A 23,691-nucleotide genomic window follows, 5' to 3' on the forward strand; every position below is an offset into this window, starting at 1 on the left:
GCAAAGAGGAAAACTTTTCTAAGCATTGGGTATATCAAAAATTGCTTAGAATTTTTTATGTTGACCTGTTTTCCAAACTTTTAAAATATTTTTTTCACCAGATTTTTAGATAGTATATTAACCAGCAAATGGCATGCAACATTGAAAATACAATATGGTTACTTATATGGTGTCCTATTTTATTTTTCTACATAACACATACTAATTGCATGGTTCTTTATACTAGTTTCTTTGAGATAGCTTCACTTTCTTTCACACTTAGTCTTCTTAGAATAAGTTAAATATATACAAAGTATTTATTAGGTATGCATATTATATACATACATATGTATCCAATATTATATGTATATATAATTTTTTTCTATATGTTTCACCATTAGTCACTCAAATTAAATAATCTTGTGAAAGCTGGTAAATACTTCTATTAAACTACAGTCATCTACTTTGGCAAATTTAGCTAATTAGTCATTCAGCAAACTGATCATTGGACTAATTAGCTTCAGGCAAGTTGATTTCTAGTCAATTAGCCTTTTTCTTGTCTTATAAAGCCTTAAAAAAACAAGCATCATAATTTGCATATATAAATTTTTAATAAACTTTTGTTAAATGAATGAGCATCTTTAACTGATTTTTCCCTTTAAATAGTGCTTATTTATATGATAAATAAATGTCTTTAAAAAGATCACACCAGTGAGAATTTTGGTCTTGAATTATTAAAATAATTAGATGGGATAACGTCCCAATAAATAATTGTAACTAGATGGAAATTCATATACCAAAAGGTCAACTTGGAACCAGAAAAGCAGTTATGTAGTTGATGTAATTTATGGTTTAAATTGTGTTCATTTTTAGAATCTTCAAACCTTTGCAGCACAGACTCATCATGGGATGTGAACATGAGAAAACATAAAAGTAGAATCCCGATTATTAAACCTCGTGTTTCTTTTGTAGGTTTTCAAAAATTTAGCTCTAACAAATCCCTGCCTAAAGGGCCAGGATGGTGGGTGTGACCTATACAATCACATTGGGCCTGTACTCAGTTTAATGCTCTGCTGTCATCTTGAGATCCTTAATATTTTTTGAACAAGAGGCTTTCACTTTTCATTTTGCATGAGACCTCACCAATTATGTAGCCTGTTCTACTGACCTATTCGGCAAAAAGAGAGACTGATTTTAAACTTAGTGGTCCCTTGACCAATTGCTTTTAATTTAAAAGCAATGAGAAAATGACAAGGGATTGATAGAAATTCTTGCAGAACTAGAGGGAATGAGGAATTCAATTGTGAATGTATCACTCAACTCAGGGCCTAATTTCAAAACTAGACATAATAGTGAAAGACGGTGAACAAAATGAGGTACTTGGAAAACAACAGTTTTCCTTTAACACATAGTCAGTATTTTAGGCATTAAGAAAATGGCAGTGATTAAGAAAAATCTCTGTCCTCGTGGAGCTTTACATTCTTGGTGGAGATAAGTGAAATGCATAGTATGTTCAAAACTAATACATGGTAGAGAAAAAATACTAGCGCAAGGAAGACAACAAACAATGTAACCTTGTTGCTTAATACCTGGGAGGAGATGAAAGGTTTTTAATTGTTTAAGTGTGCAAATACTGGATGGTTCCAATAAAAATGATTAACTCTCCTTTGGCAACTTTGCATGGAGCTACACAGCCCAGGTAATGTTGAATATATTTGACTGTTGAGATAATTATTGAAGCCTGTTAAAGTCATTCATTATTGCTAACATATTGTGCAGTAATGAAGGTTTTACAAATTACCTTCTGTGTCAACTTCTCTTTCATTTACTTATATCTTCAAATTCCTTTTTTGTATTTGTTGTGTTGTAAAATGGGTATTTGTGATTACTCTTTCATGAATATAGTGTGTATTTTAAAAGTAACTATGAGAAAATTATGTATATCAGAAATGGGAATGATTATTTGTAGTAAGGCACAGACACAAAAAGCTATGAAATCCCATGCTCAAAAATATTCACACTCCTAGAAGAGCATGGTTCTAAACTCCTCCTGAAATCTTGTGTCTACCTCAGGGTTAAAGCAATAAGAAGTGTTAAAAAATGAACAAATTTTTAAAAACTTGTTTTATTTCACTTGTCTTACACATTGCTTAAATATCCTATGATTTACTTAATTGACAGCCAATATCTGAAATTTTATGTCTATTGACCAACATTTCCCAAGCCCCCCACTTCCAACTCTTGATAACATTCTACTCTGTTTCTATGAGTTTGACCTTTTTGCATTGCACACATAAATGAAATCATGCAGTATTTGTCTTATTTCACTTAACATAATGTCCCCCAGGTTCATCCCTGTTGTTGCAAATGGCAGTTTTTTACTATTTTTAATGGCTGAATACTATTCCCTTGTGTATATATGCCATATTTTTTTATCCACTCATTTATTGATGTACACTTACATTAATTCTATATTTTGGCTATTGGAATAATGCTACAATGCACACAGGAGTTCAGATGTATCTTAGAGATTCTTATTTCAATTCATTTGAATATATACCCAGAAGTAGGATTGCTGGATCATATGATAGTTCCATTTTTAATTTTTTGAAGAACTTCCATACCGTTTTCCATAATGGCTGTACTGAATTACATTGCTACCAACAGTGTACCAGGATTCCTTTTACTCCAGATTCATGTTAACAATTGTGACCTTTTGTCTTTTTATTATAGCCATTGTCACAGGTGTGAGGTAATATGCCATTGTGGTTTTATTTGCATCTCCCTGATGATTAGTGATGTTTTCACTGCAGCTCAGACTCAGAGTTCTAGGCTCTCAAGTCAACAGGAATGAACATCAGGCCAAACAGTAATTTTTTCTTAGGCAAGGTTTTAACAGGCTTCCAGCTCACGCAAGGCAAACAAGAAGTGTACAGAACATAGATCCCAGTGCCAGCTCCCCAAAGGGCTTGGCTCTTGTCATTTTAAGGAAGCTGCAGTGAGAAAAGGAGCTATGTGTGGGCATATGGAGGCAGGAAACTTTTAGCACCTGCACAGTTTGATAACATATTTCTTCATGTGTCATAGGTCTCATTAGCATGTTAAATCACCACCCCTGGGAGTGATTTTTCAGTGTTATAATGAGACTATAATGAGGAAAAACTTCATGAAAGGTCAGTGCTGGAATTCACTCATCTTGTCTTTGGTTGGCTGGATCTGGTCTGGTTATTATTGGGAATGCCAGAGTCTTACCTCAGCAACCTTGGAAGATATCACCCAAGGATATAAATGGTTTCTTCTTTTTATGGTTAGGAATTCAGCCCTGTCAGCTAAGTTAAGAAGAGGCAGCTTTCTACTCCCTGACTTGGGTCAACTTGTTAAGGGAGGCAAGAAGGTAGGGCAAGGAAATGCTCGGACATTTGAGGCTTATGGAGGAGGGCCGAGGGGCCTAGGTTACTATGTCTCTTATCTGCCAGGACTGAGTTTCTTTCCTATACTGGCTCAATGCTGAGCACCTTGATGTACACCTGTTGGCCATTTGTATGTCTTTTTTGGGGAAATGTCTATGTAAGTCCTTTGTTATTTTTAATCTAGTTATTTGTTTCCTTATAATTGTGTTATAAGAGTTCCACATACATTTTGGATATTAACCCATTATCAGATATATGGTTTGCAAATATATTCTTCAATATAATAGACACTCTCTTCACTCTGTTGATGTTTCTTTTGCTGCAAAGAAGTTTTTTAATTCAAAAAAAGACAAATAGCCTATTTGTCTACATTTTTCTTTTGTTTCCTGTGCTTTTAGAATCATATACAAAAAAAAGTATTGCCCACATCAATGTCATGAAGCTTTTCCCCAGTATTTTTTCTAGTGGTTTTATGGTTTTGGGTCTTATATTTAAATTTTTATTCTAGATGATTTTTGTTTATGGTATCAGATGAGAGCCTAATTGCATTCTCCTGCATGCAGACATCCAGTTTTCCCAGCCCTATTGTTGGAAGACACTGCCCTTTCTCATCATGTGTTGTTGGCATTTTTGTTGAAAATCAATTGACCATAAATATGTGAATTCATTTTGGGGGTGAGGAGTAAGATTTAAGTTCTTGTTTAAGTTAAGGGCAACTACTTAATTTTTCTGAAAGAAAAAAAATTCTGCATTCAGAATACTTTGAAAAAAATATTTATGCATGGATTGGCTTATATAACAATTATTTTTAGCTAAGTGGATGGGCTAAAACTTTCAAGTTTATGAGGCTTTCTACTTTAAATAATATTATAATCTTTCTAGAATATATAGCTGATTTGGGAGATCAAAAGAGAAACTGACATCCTTGCCAAACTTTGAAATGTTTTACCCTTAAATAACTATCCATTTCTTTGAAAAGAGACATCTATAAATATCTGGAAACTCCTTAGTACCCTTTGGAAATACTTCTATTTCAATAGTATTAAACTTGAACAACATACCCAGAATTCTTTACTTTCTGATATAAACTGTATTGAAAACATTGTCCTAGTTTATAATATTTGATCTTAGGCTCAAAATCATTATAAGTAGGGTTTAACTCAAAAAACCTTTGAGGATTCTGGTATCTTTTGAGGCAAGCTTATATTAGCCTTGTAAAATGAGCTTAAAAAACTTTAATTTTTATGCTACCATCTAAATGTTTGTGTCCTCCAAAAATTTATATGTTGGAGGTGGGGGGCTCTTGAAAGGTGATTAGGTCATGGAAAGCTCTCAAGAATGGGATTATTGTCCTTATGAATCGTTCACGCCTTCCACCATGTAAGAATGCAGTGAAAAGGCTCCTTCTATGAAGCAGAAGATGGCATTCATCAGACGACAAATCACTAGCACCTTGATCACCAACTTCCCAGACTTCAGAACTGTAAGAAATAATTTTCTGTTGTTTATAAACCACCCAGTCTATGCTATCTTGTTATAACAGCCCAAATAAACTAAGACATCCTCGTTGCTACACACACACACACACACACACACCCCTTAACTAATCAAGAGTTTCATTACTTATAAACATTAAAACTAAAATTTGAAATTGATAAAATGTCCTTCATAACAATAACAAACATGTCATCCTGTCAATCACAACCCCACATTGTAATGTTCTTATCAAGTTAAGAAACAAGTTTACCCTGATCTTTTAAAATAAGGTACAGTTTGAAAGTTACTTGCATTTAGAATGTATTGTCTTATTTTGGGGTTAATAAAGATAAATATCATGCATTTATTTTGAAATATTTTGATAACTACAATTTTAATATAATTTGTTTCCTGTATAATTCTATAAATTTTATTTTGTGCATTTTTTTATTATAATTCTTTAAGTTCTAGAGTACATGTGTAGAATGTGCAGGTTTGTTACATAGGTATACACGTGTCATGGTGGTTTGCTGCACTATTTTGTGCATTTAAACATAGTATTCTGAGAAAGAGTTCATAGCCTATACTTGACTTCCAAAGGGACTCAGAAGAGGTTAGAAACCCCTGATTTAGGCAGAGGGTAAAGATAAAAAAGAAAATGAGTCATATGATTAGGATTTGGGAAACCCCAACAGTTAGAGGTCTAGCAGAGAGAGGTTAGCAAATAAGACTGAGAGACAGCAGCCGTGGGTGAGAGGGGAAGTAGAACAGTATTGCAATACAGAATTAAGAGAAGAACATGTCTGAGGATGTAGAATCATCACTTGTTATCAATGCTGTTGGGAGGTTGAAGAAGATAGTAATCTCTCTTGACTTGGACATAGATAGATTTAGTGAAATGGTAATTTCCATAAGCCCAAATTGAGCGAGATGAGTAGGAGGTGAAGAAGTCGAGAAAAAACAATTAAAAAGTCTAGCTTATAATGGGAGCAGAGGAAGGGGGCTGTTTCTAAAGGGACATATATGATCAAGACATGATTTTATAAAAGATTATAGTTACTAGGCCAAGCGACTATGCTGCTATGGCTGATGTAGCCAAGGGGTAAAATTCCAGTGGAAGTGAGGGAGGGACAACTCTAAGAGAGAAATCATTGGGAAGAAGAGAGGTGCTGGAATCCAGGGGACAAGTGAAGGCAAGGTTCAATGTATGGGCCCAGATTCAGGAAGGCTGGGAAATTTGGTGATGGGATGCCAGGTTCCTGTCTGATTGCTGCTGTTTCCTTCATAAGCATGAGGCGGTGTTATTAGTGCTGGAGAGAAGTGTGAAATGGGAATTTTGGTGAGTAGGAAAGTGTATACCCTAGGAAAGTGTGCTGGAGTTCTTGGGCAGGAAAAACTGTTCATTTGAGGTTGTGACCATTATTTCTTTTCAAACCATGTTCATGGCTTGGACTACCTAATTCTGTTAAACTGTTTATACTACTCAAAGGAATACACATATTCCATGCAATTCCTATTAAAATTTCAATATTTTTCACAGAAACAGAAAAAACAATTCTTAAATTCAAAAGGTACCATAGAAGACCTACAAAGCCAAAGCAATCTTGAGCAAGAAGAACAAAGCTGAAGTCATTACATTTCCTGGTTTCAAATAATTTTATAAAGCTATAACAAATAGAGTAATCAAAAAATCATTATACTTTGGGAGGCTGAGGTGGGAGGATCACTTGAGCCCAGGAGTTTGAGATGAGTGTGAGCAACATATTGAGACCTGAGACCCAACCCTACAATTTTTTTTTTTTTTTTTTGCAAATTAGCCAGGTGTAGTGTCACATGCCTGTTGTCACAGCTATTTCTAAGGCTTAGGTAGGAGAATCACTTGAGCTTGAGAGGTTGAGGCTGCAGTAAACCATGATCATGCCACTGCACTCCAGCCTGGGTGACAGGTGGGAAATAACAGTCTTTTTAATAAATTATGCTAGGAAAACTAGATATGCACATAAAAAAGAAAAAGCTGTTTACTCCATTTATCATAATTAAAAAAAAACTCAAACATTATTAAACACTCAAACTTAAAGACATGAAACAGCAAAACTAGAAGAAAACAGGGAAAAGCGTCCTAGACATTGGTCTTGGCAATGATTTTTTGGATATGACACTGATACGGGCAAAAAAAGTGAGATTACATCAAATTAAAAAGCTTTCTTGCAGCAAAGAAAGCAATCCTGAGTGAAATGGCAATCTATAGAATGAAAGAATATGTTTTTAAACCATATATTTGATAAGAGATTAATAATATCCACAATATTAGGAATGCCTACAACTCAATAACAAAAAACAAACACCACCAACAAACCAATCCAATTAAAATATAGACAAAGGACCTAATAAATATTTCTCTAAAGAAGAAGACATACAAATGGCTAAAAGCTATATGATGAGGTACTCAACATCACCAATCAGGGATTTGCTAATCAAAACCCCATTTCACCTCACAACTTTTAGAATGACTATTATCAAACAGTCAAAAGATAAGTGTTGGCAAGAATGTGGGGAAAAGGGAACCCTGGTACACTGTTGGTTTGAATATAAGTTAGTACAGCCATGAAGATTCTTCAAAATATTAAAATTAGAAATATCATATAATCCCACAATTCCACTTCTGGGTATATATCCAAAGGAATTGAAATCAGAATTTTTTTAAAGACAAGCTGTCAGCTGTCACCCAAGCTTGACTATAGTGGCACAATCATGGCTCACTACAGCATTGACCTCATGAACTCAAGCAATCCTCCCACCTCAGCCTACCAAGGACTATAGGCTTGTGCCACGATGCCCTGCTAGTTTTTGAACTGTTTGTAGAGATGGGGTTTTACCATATTGCCTAGGCTGGTCTGGAACTCCTGGGTTCAAGCATTCTGCCCACCTAGGCCTCCCAAAGTGCTGGGATTATAGGCATGAGCCACCACACCCAGCCAGGATCTTGAATATGTGTCTGCATCGCATGTCCATTAAAGCATCATTCACTGTAACCAAAGATATGGAATTAACCTAAGTGTTCATCAATGGATAAATGAATAAAGACAATGTAATACATACCTCCACATTCATTTATGCACCCTCCTCTACACTAGAATTATTCAGCCTGAAAAATGAGAAAAATCATGCCACTTGTGAAAACGTGAATGGGCCTAGAGGATATAACGTTAAGTGAAAAAAGCCAAACACAGAAAGACAAATACTGTATGATCCTACCTATATGTGGAATCTAAAATAGTCAAACTGATAGAAGCAGAGAGTAGAATGTTGTCAGGGGCTGGGGTGATAGGGAAATGAGAAGATGATGATTAAAGTGTACAAAGTTTCAGCTATGTAAATTGCAGAGATCTATTATGCAGCACGTGCCTATAGCTAACAATACGGTATTGTATACTTAAAATTTTCTAAGGGGATAGATCTTGTGTTGATTGTTCTTACTACATACATGCGCACACACGTGCGATCGCACGCGTGCGCGCCCCCCCCCCACACACACACAAATAACAAAGGGTGAGGGAGAAAAGCCTGGGAGTGATGAATATGTCTATAACCTCGATGGTGGTCATGGTTTTACAGATATATACTTATCCCCAAACTCATTGCGTGGTATATATTAAATAAGTACATTAAATAAGTATAGCTTCTTACATGTCAATCATACCTCAATAAAGAGCTTTTTGAAAATATAGGAAATAAAGGCAAGTTATATAAACAATATAAAACATTTATCTAAAGATATAAAAGGAATGCTGACATACATATTATTGTTTCATACATATTAAGTGTACCCTAACCAGAAAATATTTTTTTGTTGTCTCTAATATTTTATTCATTTTTTAAATGAAGCAAAAAAATCACACTTGTATTTTGAAAAATTTTAAAGTTATTTAAAATAAGAAAGTATATACTCTTCTATTATATTCACAGTTTAAATCTTTCTCTATCTCCATGTATAGTATATAGTATCATTTTTTCCATTCATTTGTCTATTCATAGTCTGTTTATATAGTACCAGTTTTTGCTATTAAAGCATTTGAGAGTTAGTTATAATGTGGCACTTCATCCTTAAATATGTCAAGATGGAACAGGATCATTCTTCACAATTGCAAGTGAAGACTCAAGAAATTTGACACGGAAACTACAGTCCATGGTTAAATTTTTCCAAATGTTCAAATAATGTTTTGGATAGCTGTGTTTTGTTTATTTATCAAGAATGACACACTGTTTTAACCTTTACTATATATCTCTCTTTTAATCTAGCACAGTCTCTGCCTTTGCTTTTTCTTTTCTCTTTTATTTAGTGTTTCATTCCTTCATGACACTGACTTCTTTCAAGAAATTCATGCCAACCGTTTTTCACAATGTAGTGGTTTTCATTTTAAAATGAGACTTATCAGAAGGTTTGTGTAATTTTCTTCAACAAAGTTCAGATAAACACATGCACACATGGACTAAGCTTTCAGAGTAGCAGGTTTAGAAGCACTGTGTGTGGTTAGCTAAAAAAGAGAGAAAAGTTAGTTTCTAATGGTAAATGGATCAATTTTAAGCTTAATAATGATCAAATTTAAGTTGGTTAGGAGGGAAGTGAGAGCATGTGGCGAGTAATGATCATGATAAAGGGGCATTTCATCAGAGGTCTCCAAAAAAAGTCTTTACAAAATAAGATAATTAGAGCAAAAACATAGGAAATGCAACTGATCAGTGAATATGTCTGTTCTATTTTACTAAATTTATATATCTGAAAGGCCAATTTTTATGTAGGAGGTGAAATATGAATAATAGACCCCACCACACAAAATCATTTTATGAGTACCATAGCTAGAAGAATAGTACAGCATATTCACAAATTCATATGTGTGTATATACACATGAATTTGTGAAGCTCTTTCCTATAACTTCGACCTTAGGTCAACCCTTCGAAAGAAGCACCCATAATTTTTATGCTTGATTATATTGCTAATATCTCTAGCAAATCTGATACATTGTTGAAAGGCAATTGTCCCATGAACCCCCAAATGAGTAATGAAATTATTAATCATCTTAATGGTAGAACTGAGAAGAGAACCAGGGCACTCATCACATTCTGTCAGTATCTCAGCCCAACTGAATGCTCCTCAAGTTAGACAATATATATCATTATTTAAATCATCTGCATATCAGACAGGCTATGGTTTAATAAACACTTCTATTTCCATTATTCTACTCTATGGCTCTTAGCCCAGCAAAAATCCAACTTTGATATACATAGTTGTCTGGGAGGTATAAATTATCAAGGGTGTGCCCTCAACAAAATATTCTAAGGTAAAAAGGTATATGGCACAAAGCCATGACATTAATGGATGTGATAAGTACTGGCACGAACTCCTGTACTCAAAATTACTTTATGAACAACGTAGCTCCGGGACTGCAGGTTCTACATGCCTTTGTTTATTGATGTTCTTTACCATTGCAATAAAAAGCCAACATTCATTCAGTGGCCACAGGGTTTTGGCACAATATAAGCCTCTTTCATACTGTGTGTGTTTGTGTGTGTGTTTTGACAAAATGATACAGATTAAAAAAGGAAAATATGAACATTATTACCTTTTAAAAAGGCTATGAGAAAGAACATACCGCAAGGAAAATAAACATTGAAAATTGTTTGTCTTTCATTTTATTAAGAATTTACTGCGCTTTTTATTATTTATATAATAGTATAATTATTAATAATGGCATTATTATTATCGATAAAATAGGTGAAATAGACTATTTCAGTAGCCGTGTATGCTATTTAAATTATCTTCTTGCTTGAATTGCTGAATTGGCTTCAGAAAATGATCTAGCTAAGCAACATCTACGTCTCACAGTAGCTTCATCTTAATTTATACAAGAAGCACTTTCTGAAGTCCTCACATTAAGTTTTAATTAAGTAACACTTTCATCTTGAAAAAGCTGGCTGGCTGGCCTGAATTGGAAGTGGACCTGTTTGAAAGGATACCAGTTCAGTTAAAGCCCCAGAGAGGACCAAAATACTGGCTTCAAGTGCCCTCTTGTGGCTGATAACAGAATAATCAAACATAATTTGAAGCCTGGAATAAACTGATACATGCCAATTTTTTCTTTTGCCACTTATTACTTAAATAATTTATCAGTAATTTACTAGGCACTGAGGATTAAAAGATAAATGGGATATAGTCCATGTCATAGAGAACTTCATAATAGAACAGAGACGAAGATGACTACGATAATTTTAATCTTCCCTGCTAAGTGCTACTATAGTATTTATTCTATTTCAATCAAATTACTTTGGCCATCTTCACTTTTGTAGCTATTCTTATGGTAATTAACATTAGATAGAAATTCCTAAATAATAAAAGCAGCTATGTTCCACACAAGTGTAATTCATGTACTGTATCTCTATACAACTAGAAAACAGCTTGTAAATTTTATATTTTAAAAATTATTTCTAAAATGACATGAATCCATATTACTTTTTCTGTTTATTCTATTAATATTTAATGTTTTGTTATTTGCATTCCTTCCAGGTCAGCAGTATCAGACCTATTATGCAGATAACGAAACTGAGGTGGAGGGTTCAGTCTTACCTGGTAATTCGGTATCAGAGATTTGAGACTAGAAACTGCATTAATTGCACTCATTAGTTTTCTTGGCAGATTCATCCATTGACTTTCGTGTGGTTTCTAAGGGTAAATATGAGGGGTTTTATGAAGTCATTGAGTAACACGAGTCATTTGCAAGACAGCTTTTACACACACACACACACTCTCCCAGGATCACTTCCAACATCAGCTACTGAACAGCTGTCACAGCTCTCTTCAGTTGGATGGAACTTTTGATCAAGTTATGAAAAGTCCCATATCCAATTACCAGTCCCCAGCATCACCCATTTCCTGCCTTGGCACTGCTCAATCAAATGATACACTTGTAATGCCAAAGCAAAGTGAATTACATAAATAATTTAGTTGGGTCTTTTTTAATCCTATACGAGAAGCTTACAGTAATCCTTATTAGTATTTTACTCACCTGGTACAGTCATGTAACAGTAATCCTATTGAATTTCCAACATTGAATGTGAACGGGTGCAAGATTTTTAAATATATTCCTAGCTTACAGAAATAAATCATGTGAGTCAAGATGTTCATAAAGTTGGTTTATTTGAAAGATATCAATGATTCTGGATACAAACTAGAGAACATTTATAAGATGTCATAGAAGCCTATAGGTGGCAGGGTAGAGGTGGGGGAGTTCTCAGCACTATCATTTTAAAGCTATGCTCTCTAGTATTCTAAATTGCTGTGATGTTCTCAATTCGGTTATTTTAAAATCCCATTTTAAAATATTTTCATGTTTATATATTTTTGAGGTAATAAAATAGTATCTCTGTAAGCAAATTTGGTTTATTTCCATATACAGTACAATGAAATAAGAACTACCCGCTATTTCTCACCTTTGCTGTGTACTATTTACGATTGTTTTCATTGTGATAATTGGTAGCATCTCTATCATTTACTTTTAGAACATTAGTTATATGAGATGAAGTGAAACAAAAGACTCATTTGGGTAGGTTCTGTGATTGTGTGCTTGTCTCAGGCTCAAAACTTTACATAATTAACCCCAGTTGGTTCAGACTACACTTTAAATTCATCAGAAAGATGAAATTGTTTTCGGAACAGTGAACCAAAGATTAACTTGAATCTTTTTCTCAACTATACCCAATTTATACTTTTTCTCGTATTCCCATACTGTTCATTCAGTTGTTTCTTCCTTCATTTGTTCCCTTGCCCATTCATCCACAAATAAGCATCATGCAAAGTTGTCTCCTCCTCTCCAGTAGAGGCCTGCAAAAGTTCAAGAACCACTGTGTTGAAGAGGAATTACACATAGCTACTTTTTATAGAATCAGTAGTGGGGAATCTAAGTCAGATAGAGGAATGTCCAAATGTTTTAGCAACTAAAGCTTAATTACGAAGGGCAAACAGGAATGAGATGCATAAGAGAAAGGAGGTTTCTAGGTTGACAGATTTTCTAAGGTACTTAAGGATGAAACAACTTTATAGTGGGAACTCCTTAGTCTAACTAGAGAAACAAGATGCCTAGGTTTTAATGCTGTTTCATCCTGCATTGAGAAATTTTAAGCAGGAGAATAAAATAGCCAGACTTGCATTTTATTAGGGCCACTTAGGCAACTGTGTGAATAGGGATTGGAGGGGGCATAGATCAACTAAAGCAAAGAAATACTAAGTCTGTTGCAACAATCTGGGCTTGAACTAACACAATTAAGCGGGCACATAGTGGATGATTGCCAGCCTCGCTACACTCACAAGTGTCCTCAATCAAAAGCATGAGCACCAGCTGGGTGCTCGTCAGAAATACAAAATCTTAAGCCATGGCCCTTATCTTCAGAATCAGCATTTCAGTAAGCTCCTCAGGTAATCTATGTATCTGGGAGGTACCATTCAGAAATAATATAGCAGGGGCCGTTACTTGGGGAAAAAAAAAAATCATCATTTTAGGTAAGGTCAGTTTGAAGTGAGGAAATCCTAAAAAGCTCATCCATAGCAGTTGGGTATATGGGTCAGGAGGCTGGGATGAAGTCTGGTTTGGAGATACAGTTTAGCATTTTTCAACCTGCATTTGAAGTCACGGTCTGACCCAAGTTTCCTGAGATTTGCCCAGGAAAAGTATATATCCAGTTAGTGAGGCAGAGGGCCCCGGAGAAAGCCCTAGGAAACACCATTATCTAAAAGTCCCAGACAGCGAAAGGTACTCCACAAGAAACAGAAGGAACTTCCAGTGGTAGGAAAAGCAATGTGAGGAGTGGGGAGAGAGTTCCAAGTGGCAGGATGGTCAACATTCGCATTTTCCAGTAGAAGTCACATAACAGACAGGAATCCATTGGATTTGGCAATCCTGATGTCAGAGTAAAGCTAATGGGTGGAGATTACTTCCCATTAAGTTCTTCCTTGACCTTAGTATGTGGGGATGCAATTTATAGATTCTGCATTCAAAGTTCAGATGAGTAGAGTATGTGGAAGGAGCTTGGTATGAAGCCAACTTGCAAATGTTCTCTCTTCCATTAGATGGTAAATTCTTTGAAGCATAAGGAAGGCACATAAAGATGAGTAAGACCCAGTACTATCCCTCAGTATATAAACAATATGAATAAGACAACTGTCGTACAAGATGGGGCATTACAATTTATAAAATATTATGGGGACTCAAAAGAGGAATACACCATATGCAGTCAGAAAAGGTTGCTTACTTCTCAGCTGTTAACATAGAGAACTGTACATACTAAATACTTAAACTACATTAATTGCTTTCTCTCTCAACAAATTTGGTGAATTAGTAATAAAGACAAAGTCCCATTCATTTCAAAATCCAAGCAAACTTCAAACTCATTCATGAGATATTTATTAAAATAACACATTTAGGGAAAAAAATCAATACAATGTATACATCATTACCGAAAAGTGTATACCATCATACAAAAAAGGATTTTATTTTGGGAAACTGTTTTCTAATTTATGGCAAGTTTTACTTTCAGAAATAAAACCACGGAACAACACAATCTAATTCAATCTTAAAGGCTGGCATGCTGAGCAAGGAATGTTCTTATTCTTTGTAGGAGCTCCTTCTTTACACTGTCAGGTACCAGGGCTGAAATACAAAAATAAAAAAATAAGAATAAGAAGGTTCCAATTAATACATGTCAATTTAAGATTTGATAAACAACATACGAATTTCATAAATAACCCTCAAGGTCAATTAAAAAATAGTTAACATAATCTGACAAAACAAAGTGCCTACTTGCAATTCGTTTTTATAATAAACTATCAATACCTAAATGCACTGCATGTTGATGAGAACATAAGAAAATTCTTTAAACTTGGAGTAAAGAACACCATTTTTAAATGCAGAGGCTATAACAGATGGAAATATCTGATTAAAACACAGTAACAATTTATGCTTAATAAAAATCTCCATAAGCAAATCCAAAGGATAAAAACTGGGGAACTGTTCTTACAGAAAAAGGTGATCTTTCTATTGTACAGTTGTTTCACACTGATAAGGTAAAGATCAAAAAGTTAATAGCAAAAGAAATGAAGAAAAGGAGAGATCCTGAACATAAAAGGGTCTGAATCTCAGAAGAGAAATGAAATTAAAACCGCATTCAGATAGCATATTTTACCAATCAGAGGCAAAAATACAAAGGTCAATAATATACTGTGTTGGCTGGGTGTGATGGTTCATGCCTATAATCTCAACAGTCTGGAAGACTGAGGCAGGAGGACTGCCTGACCCCAGGAGTTCAAGACCAGCCTGGGTAACATGGTAAAACCCTGTCTCTACAAAAAATAAAAAAATTAGTGGAGCATGATGGTGTGTGTCTGTGGTCCCAGCTACTTGGAAGGCTGAGGCAGAAGGATCACTTAAGCCTGGGAGGTCAAGGCTGCAGTGAGCCATGATCATGCCACTGTACTCCATCCTGGGTGACAAAGCAAGACTCTATCTCAAAAATTAAAAAATATACAGGTATATATATTTATACATATATAAACATATACATTTAAATATATTCATATAATATAAACCTATAATATATATGTATATACACATACTGTGTTGGCAACATTGTGCTGGCAAGACTAAGGGAGCAGTCTCATATTAACTGGAGTATAAACTGGTATGTTTTAGAAGATAATCTGTATTTTACTGAAATAATTAATGTTTATACACTGTGAGCTAGCAAAAATCCAAAAAATTACAACAGTTGTATGTTATACTTTTGTTCCATTTGACAATTATCTATTCAGAACATTAAATCATAAATGCAAAAAAGTGGGAGTTAACTAAAATGTCTAATGGATTTACTTGTATTCAGGGGAAATGGAAAATCTGATATAGTTCAATATTTCCATAAAAAATTATACAAATTTAATAAGGCAGATTTTCCTCCTTATAAACTGTTTAGTTTAAGCCTACCTACAAATCAAGACCACATAATTAATTCAAGTCTACTGGAAATGTAATCAATATATATACTAAAAATAGTTTAAATCAAAATTATGGTGATTGAGAACAGGAGCAGTTAGTTGCCTTGAAATAAGATGTGACTATAAAGGAATACCATGAGGGAGGTTTTGGGGTGAGGGAACTGTTTGTTCTGTATCCTGATATGGTAGCTACATGAGCCTATACATATGTATAAAGTTCACAGAACTGTGCACTAAAAAAAATGACAATTTTACCGTGTTAAAAAATATGTCTCTGGGCCGGGCGCGGTGGATCACGAGGTCAAGAGATCGAGACCAACCTGGTCAACAAGGTAAAACACTGTCTCTACTAAAAAATACAAAAATTAGCTGGGCATGGTGGCGTGCGCCTGTAGCCCCAGCTACTCGGGAGGCTGAAGCAGGAGAATTGCTTGAACCCGGGAGGCGGAGGTTGCGGTGAGCCGAGATCGCACCACTGCACTCTTGTCTGGGTAATGAACGAAACTCCGTCTCAAAAAAAAAAAAAAAAAATATATATATATATATATATATATATATATATATATATATATATATATGTCTCTGTGCAGAGAACCCAGGCTCCAGCTGTGGCTATAACAAAGGGTTTCTATACAAGAAAAATAAAGTGAATTAACTCTGAAAAAAAAAGTTTACCCTTAGTAACTGTAAGAAGACTAAGAACATAAGCTAAATCATCTGTTTTTACTTCTCTTTTCTGTATTTGCTTATTCTCTAGCCGGTGAGCTACAAGACATTGAAATATTCAAGGTTCAAGTACAGAAGGAGAAGCAAAGGATAGTTTCTAACCTGTATAGCTGGTTCCTAAATAATGTTAACAGACTAAGTGTAAGTCACAGAAGAAAACAAAACAACAACAACAAAAAGAAATTAGAGAAATTTAAAAATATAAATTCACAAGGGGAACAATAATTTTTTTTCCCTTTCCCTGAGACATATGTGAAGAAAAAGTCAGGTTTTCCAGTTGTAAACAGGACTATAGAGATGGCTGAAAAGGACCACAGGATTCTGTAGCTTATTCCCAGCAGGGAAGAGTTAGAACTTCATGTTCTGTAGTAATAATTTTCAAACTTATGTACTTTTCACACTTAAATTCTTTTCACAGTTCCATGTGAGAAGACAACTTAGGCCATCTAATTTCCCTTCTGGTTACAACCCCAACTTCATCAGAGTAAATTAAAATAATGTAGTTATATCTAAGATGACAATGTAGCTCCTGACATTTACTACACGTTATCAGTTTTAATGTATTTCCTATCTTACCTTTGCCTTCTGTAAACAAGCCCATTAAAGGCTGAAATTAAGAAGGCTGCACTGTGAATCTTAAATATGAATTACTCTGAACATGAAGTCATGGAGTTAACAAATTCTTAAGCAGACATTCAAGAAGACAGACCTTCATTAATTTTTAAAAAGGAAAGAGATAGAGGAGCAATGACTCAGGGGCTGGAATAAGACTTTGAATTATTAAATATTTGAGTCATGCCATATCTGATAAGGTTTATAAATCCTAGATTTATGTACTATTTCTCTCTACAAAATCCCATATTTAAAAAATTATTTGTTTGAACAACCGTATCAACTTGCATTGGTGCACTGTTCTAGAGTCCAAGACTACTTGAACCTTAGTATCTCATTTGTTACTCCCCAGACTCTGCTAGCAAGGCAGGAAGGCAATTTTAACTCTTTCCACAAGAGGCAATTCAGGTACCTCAATGATTTTGGAAAGAGTGCTTTTCCTTACAAAAAGAAAGAAAACCTGAATCAGCAAGAGATTGAAAAAAAATCACATCTGCAGCACGTCTCCTTTAACACAATCTGTATTCCTTACCTCTGCCTTTTGGAGTGATTTCAGCCACCAAGTCATCAACAGTAACGTGTTCTAGTCCTTTTTCTTTAATTACCTCTTATGCAAAAGCAAAAAACAAATCATATCATTTAAAATCATTATCTGTAAGAAAGATTTTCATAGAGGAAGGGTTAAGATCATGTTTTTAAAGTGCAGACTGGTTTAAAAAAAAAAAAAAGGACACTGAAAATTTAGTTCAACCTCACAAACATATCAAGTATTCTCTAGATCTAAAAGATAAAAATCTGTTCATACGTCTCAGCTAAATAACTTGTAACTTAATAAATAATTGCAACACATAATAAATCTAAACTGTAATGTTCAAGTCTAACATCTGTAAAATGCTGGAAACTTATAACTGTTATAATTAACATTTTCTAGATCCCTATTAGGTGCTTTACAACATTTAATATTCACAATGATCTAACAGGCTAGGCATTTTACCACTTCACAGGTGAGGCAACTGAGGCTTAAAGATTAAATAAGTCATCCAGACATGAGTTGAAATCCAGCTCTATTCTTTTAGTAATGAAAATCGGCATGGTTTTAAAGTCTATGCTTTTGCTAATTTGTCACATTGCCTTCTCACAGTTAACATATAGTTTATTACTTTTATTTGTAGAAACCATTACAACACAATGGGGATTCATTAAAAATATCCAGAATTCCATTATATCAAAAGCTGAGCCACAGAAGAGGCTCTTCTTAGCCATATGTGTAATCTATCAAATGGTATCAACAATACCCAGCAATTTAACAAGCTTCCCTTCCACTTTTTCTTCTTAAGTTTATTCTCTAAGAGCTTTCATAGATGAATTTTTCAGATTTACATCGTTAAAGACAGGAGAGAGATAATTTATATGTCTGTCAACCTAAAGTGGTCTATTTGTTAAATGAAAATATAAGAAATAACAATGTTGCTGAAAGACAGAAGATTCCACATTTTGATGCCAGAGAAAATCTTAAGTGCTCATGCTTCACTTGCTTTAAAACAGATACAACTTCTAAAACTTTGGGAATTAGTAGGTCTACATATGCCCCTGAGAAGAGGAAACCATTATAAGATTAAATTCCACATTGTTTAAAATTATGCTTGAGTACTCAATATACCTTAAAATAAGCAACCCCCAAACCAATACAGATCAGAAAAATGGGATTTGTTTATCTTCCAAATGAAACTGATTACCTTTACAGTGTGCCTTCAACTGATCCTTCCAGCCACATTCAATTAATTTAGCTCTCAGCAACTCTTTGAGACTGTTGAAAAAGAAGTGTTTTCAAATTGAACAATGTATAATATCTTAGGAATGTTTGAAGCAAAGGTTCAGTGCTCAACTAAAAATTTCCTGCCTTCCAGTTAAAAAACTTTAACTGTGGCCTAATCTTGGTTCTATTGCTAGTTATTTGATGTTATATGCCAAGTACTTAAATTCTGGGCCTTTCATTTCATCTGGGTCTCACTTAATAAGTAAAATTAAATGAAGTGGAGGGGCTAAAATACTTTTCAAGAAGCTCTATTTTTTTTGGCCACCTTATATATTTTCTACCATCCTATACTAATAGGAATATCATGGGTCTTGTACAATGTCTAGAGAGTATTAACTGAACTTGGAGCAGCTGCACTTTTGAAACCTTCAAATTCCAAAATCCATCTTTAACTTCAACTTCTTATCCTTTCACTCTCCTATTTCCCCCATCACCTCTAACTTCACAGACTACCCCCTTTTTTGATCCCAGCCTATCGGGCCTTCTGAACTACAAAATGACAATTGTATTTCATTGACTGTAAGACTGTTGTTGCCCCCACATTTTAATGATTCAGTAATTGGCATGCCTCTCATAATTTAATTGGCAGTTTTCTTTTTCTCAATGGGAAAAACGTAGCAGTGTATATGCAACTAATGGCATCACAGGTGCAATAAAATATTTTCTAATCCTTCTGCCATATCCACTTTTACAAATCTTCAGTCCTCAAACTAAATCATTTAATTTTTCAGCTTAAAAAGGTCACATCCCAAACAAATTCTTTCCCAGCAAACCACTTTCACTATCCCTAGACATCCACTATGTGACCATTCTCACTTGATATTTAATCAGGAATTTCAATCTTAATAGGGCCAAAATCTAACTTTTGACTCTATAACATTTCATCCCTGTTCATTTCTCTTCTGAGAATGGCAATTCCATTTTTCTGGTTCCCCAGACTAGGAATCTCTGCATTATCATTCCACTTAGCTGCCTTGTTAACACCACACACCCAATCTATGAGCAAATCCTATTGGGTTCAAGAATTCCTATGTTTCTCATCATCTCTGCCATTACTACCCTAGTTCAAGCCATAATCTCTTCTCTAGACTATTATAGCATTCTAGGTTGTCTCCCTGCTTCTTCCCTTGTACACTTAAGTCTTCTCCTGTGCTCAAAAACCGCCAGTGCCTTCCCGATTTACTCAGAATAAAATTCCAAGACTTCATTACAGCCTACATGATCTGCCTTCTCCCCAGCTATGCCACTGACTTTATCTCCTGTCTCCCTCACCCAATTTACTCAGTCTACCTAGCATCCCTGTGCTCCTCAAAAATGTCAAGCAAGCTCCTATCTCAGGAACTTAGAGTCCCTGTACTCCCTTACATCCTTCTGATTTGTTGTTTTTTCTATCTAAAATATTACACCTCTTTATTCTCTGCTTGTTTCTCTAGTGCTCATCACCATCTGACACATTACGCATTTTTAACTGTCTCCTCCCATTAGAATGTAAGCTCCATGAAACACAGACTCCATTTTTGTCTACTATTGTTATGGCATATAATAGAAACTCAGTAACTTTAAGCTGCATGAATGAAAAAACAAACAAACAAAAATACATAATCCATACTCATTACCAGCAGTACTATCCTCTTACATTACCCAAGACACAGTTCTAGATGCCTCCCTTCCTCATTTTAGGATTGCTGTTTCTACATTTTATTAAAATTCTAAAAGCTCTGTCCCATTTTTGCAGCTTTCCATTTTCAACCCCATAGAATCTTCTACCTCATTTTTCTTCCATCTATCTTGACCCTTTCAAGTCCAAGTTCCACTCCAAAAGAGTAAGATTCCTAAAAGTGTGAACGTGATCTATAGTCATTCCCTTTCTTAAAACCTTTTAATGATGCCCATCATTCAAAAATAAAGTCCGCAACAGATGTACCTCTTTTATTATGTGAGCTTGTATCTGATCACCTTAATGCCCAGGTAGAGTCGAAAGATGCCCCCTCTTCCTTATACATATTTGTCTTATTCACTTTATAACTCTGCTTCTGGTAGCCTTTCTTGATTCCTCATCCCCGTCTTTGCACTTCTAAACCTGTTCATTCTGCAGATATTTACTTGGTTAATTGTGAGCCACACAAAGCATTAGACGCCCAGTATACAATGTTGTTTTTTTGCCGTTAAAGAACTTAAATTACACTGGAGGATACAAACTAGCCAAGTACATGGTGAGAATACAATGATGATTAAAAGCCACCTTGGAAACAAGGTATTTGGGACTTAATAAAAACATTCCTTGAAGAGGCAATGTCTAAATTAGACCAGATGAGCTAGAATTAGCTAAAAAGGAAAAGAAGGAAGAGTGTTTTAGAGAGTAGAAACGGCACTTGCTGCTTCAAGGTTAAGAGTCTAACAAACGAAGCTCGTTTCACAACGTTGTCTCCCTGTTAAAACCCGGGTAACATTATGTCTCCAATTGTAATTCAGGCACGTGCTTTTTCTTCTCCGTCAAATTATTCTTTAAGCGTCATTTCTTGCACATCTTTCTACATCACCACTTCCCTCCAAGTCCTTCAATAGTGAACAAACCTAAATCATTTTTTCCAGATGTTAGAAATATAAACTTTTTATAATCTCAATAGTCTGTAATTCTTTCCAGTGACATGCTTCATTTCTTGTTTTGATTCTTAGAAGGTAACTACTAAAGATGGTGAAATGTAATTTATTAAAACAATCTATTACTTACCGTTCTCTTTCTCCAGTTTCTATCAACTTTTGGTTAATCGCTGCTCTCATCTGCGCATCTTTGTTCATCTTGCTAACCTGGATATCAACATTTATTTTCAGATATAGAATATTTACAAAGCATTTACTTTAAATCCTCTAGGCGAGCATCCTAACATGTTTACCATTCTATCAACTGAAGGGGTGATATATTTCAAATGTGTTAACAACATTACTACTCATTATTAAACACTTATGTACTTGGCACTGGGTTAATGCAGTGTGGGTTTTCTTTAAAAAAAAAAAACAACAACACACATTTAATTCCCAGAACGTATTGTTACATATTTATGTTAATAAAATAATTTGTATTTTACTGATGAGGAAACTGAGGCACTGAGATAGAAGGTGGTAAAGGCAGAATTTGAACTCAAGTACTTTGAAGCTCCAAAACTGAACATAACTGACGATCATTTTTGCACACTGGCTGCATCCAAAAATTGGGAGAAATCATATAAAATACCAGAAAAAAAAAACAACACTATTAGTAATAATAATAATGCCAAGCGAGGTTGCTCAGGTGTGTAATCTCAGCACTTTGGGAGGCCGAAGCAGACGGATCACCTGAGGTCGGGAGTTTGAGACTAGCCTGACCAACAAGGAGAAACCTTGTCTCTATTAAAAATACAAAATTAGCCGGGCGTGGTGGTGCATGCCTGTAATCCCAGCTACTTGGAAGACTGAGGCAGGAGAATCACTTTAACCCGGGAGGCAGAGATCCTGGTGGGCCAAGATCGCGCCATTGCACGCTACCCCGGGCAACAAGAGCAAAACTCCTTCTCAAATAAACAAACAGATAAATAAATACCAGATAAGACTAAGTGCTTTGCTTTACTCTTCACTAGAATGAACCCACAATTACAACCGCTTAACTGTAAGTGTGTGTGTGTGTTTACACACACATTGCTGGTGGAATAAGGAGAAAACAAAGCTCAAACTAATTCCTAACCTACAAAGTCCTCAATTTTCAGTAAAAACCAACAACCCAAACCAAAAAGATGTTGAAAGTTATGTTTTGAAAGCATTCATGCCACTTAAAAGTTTAAATTAAATAAAACTTCGCATAAACTAACGTTTTCCCACCTAATCTGTAACTAACGAGATTACTTTTGTTGTCTCCCATCTGGCCTAATGAAAATTCAGACTGGCAATGAGTTTTCAGAGTTGATTTTTTAATTTTCTTTTTTGAGAAGAACAGGGAAAAGGAGAAGTTGAGTAAGAACTAGGAAATGCTTGCTTTGTAACTGGAGGCTAACATTTTCAATACAACTACAAAGTCTAGTCAGGACCAATCCTGGAATACTGTACTTGATCTCGTTTTGGCCCCTAAAATACGGATAGTGACCTTGGACAAGTCACTTAATTCTTAAAGGCCTCAGTTTTCTCACCGGTAAAAACAAGGGCGCTAGGGTATCCCTCCCAGTTCAGACATTCTTAGGGAAAATAGAACAGGGCGGAGACAGCGGGAGAGGCGGGAGGGGAGGAGCCAGAAAACAAAGCGAGGACTGGCTTCAGGCCAACTCCGGTAGCAAGCCCTGTCGGAGAGCCCTACAGGCCCGCGAGCGCGGGTCGGGGACGCTAACGAAAGACAGTACATCGAAAGGAGCCTGGGCTGGGCCCGGGTCCCGGCCCTGAGGACCACGGGCATAGCTCACCACCATCACCGCGGGCGAGGGCCGTCCCTTCCCAGCGACGAAATGACCCTTGCGCTGACGACCGTTACCTACCACACTCTTCGGCTGCCCGGACTTAGACCCTCAGTAGCTCGGGCACCTAAGCACACAGAAAGCTAGAACACGCATTTCCGGGGCGGGGTCTCACCACCCTGCCTATAATGTGAGAATTTAACCAGCGCGGGCCGCCTCCT

The 23,691-nt window shown here is 35.5% G+C and overlaps 1 protein-coding gene across 2 annotated transcripts; it reads right to left on the reverse strand.

The window, feature by feature from the left end:
- Positions 1 to 12,041: 12,041 nt before the first annotated feature.
- On the reverse strand, positions 12,042 to 23,630 carry ENY2 (ENY2 transcription and export complex 2 subunit). 2 transcript variants are annotated; one of them, XM_008983347.5, is made up of 5 exons: positions 23,552 to 23,630; positions 21,787 to 21,863; positions 18,976 to 19,046; positions 17,772 to 17,846; positions 12,042 to 14,564 (listed from the first exon to the last, which is right to left on the reverse strand). In XM_008983347.5, the coding sequence occupies exons 2-5, from the start codon at positions 21,852 to 21,854 to the stop codon at positions 14,488 to 14,490; spliced, it is 291 nt and encodes a 96-aa protein (XP_008981595.1). In that variant the 5' UTR covers positions 21,855 to 21,863; positions 23,552 to 23,630; the 3' UTR covers positions 12,042 to 14,487. The 2 variants fall into 2 exon arrangements, with proteins under 2 accessions (XP_008981595.1, XP_002759342.1); XM_002759296.6 differs by having other exon boundaries at positions 23,480 to 23,630.
- Positions 23,631 to 23,691: the final 61 nt, after the last annotated feature.

Source organism: Callithrix jacchus, chromosome 16 (assembly GCF_049354715.1).
Source record: "Callithrix jacchus isolate 240 chromosome 16, calJac240_pri, whole genome shotgun sequence".
NCBI classification, from domain to species: Eukaryota; Metazoa; Chordata; class Mammalia; order Primates; family Cebidae; genus Callithrix; species Callithrix jacchus.

What these genes read in the sequence shown, in the direction of transcription:
- ENY2 (XM_002759296.6), bottom strand. An exon ending in GAAACTGGAGAAAGAGAACG is followed by an intron (nt 19,047 to 21,786) that starts GTAAGTAATAGA and finishes CTTTTTCAACAG; the next exon opens with TCTCAAAGAGTTGCTGAGAG. An exon ending in GTTGAAGGCACACTGTAAAG is followed by an intron (nt 17,847 to 18,975) that starts GTAATCAGTTTC and finishes CTTTTGCATAAG; the next exon opens with AGGTAATTAAAGAAAAAGGA.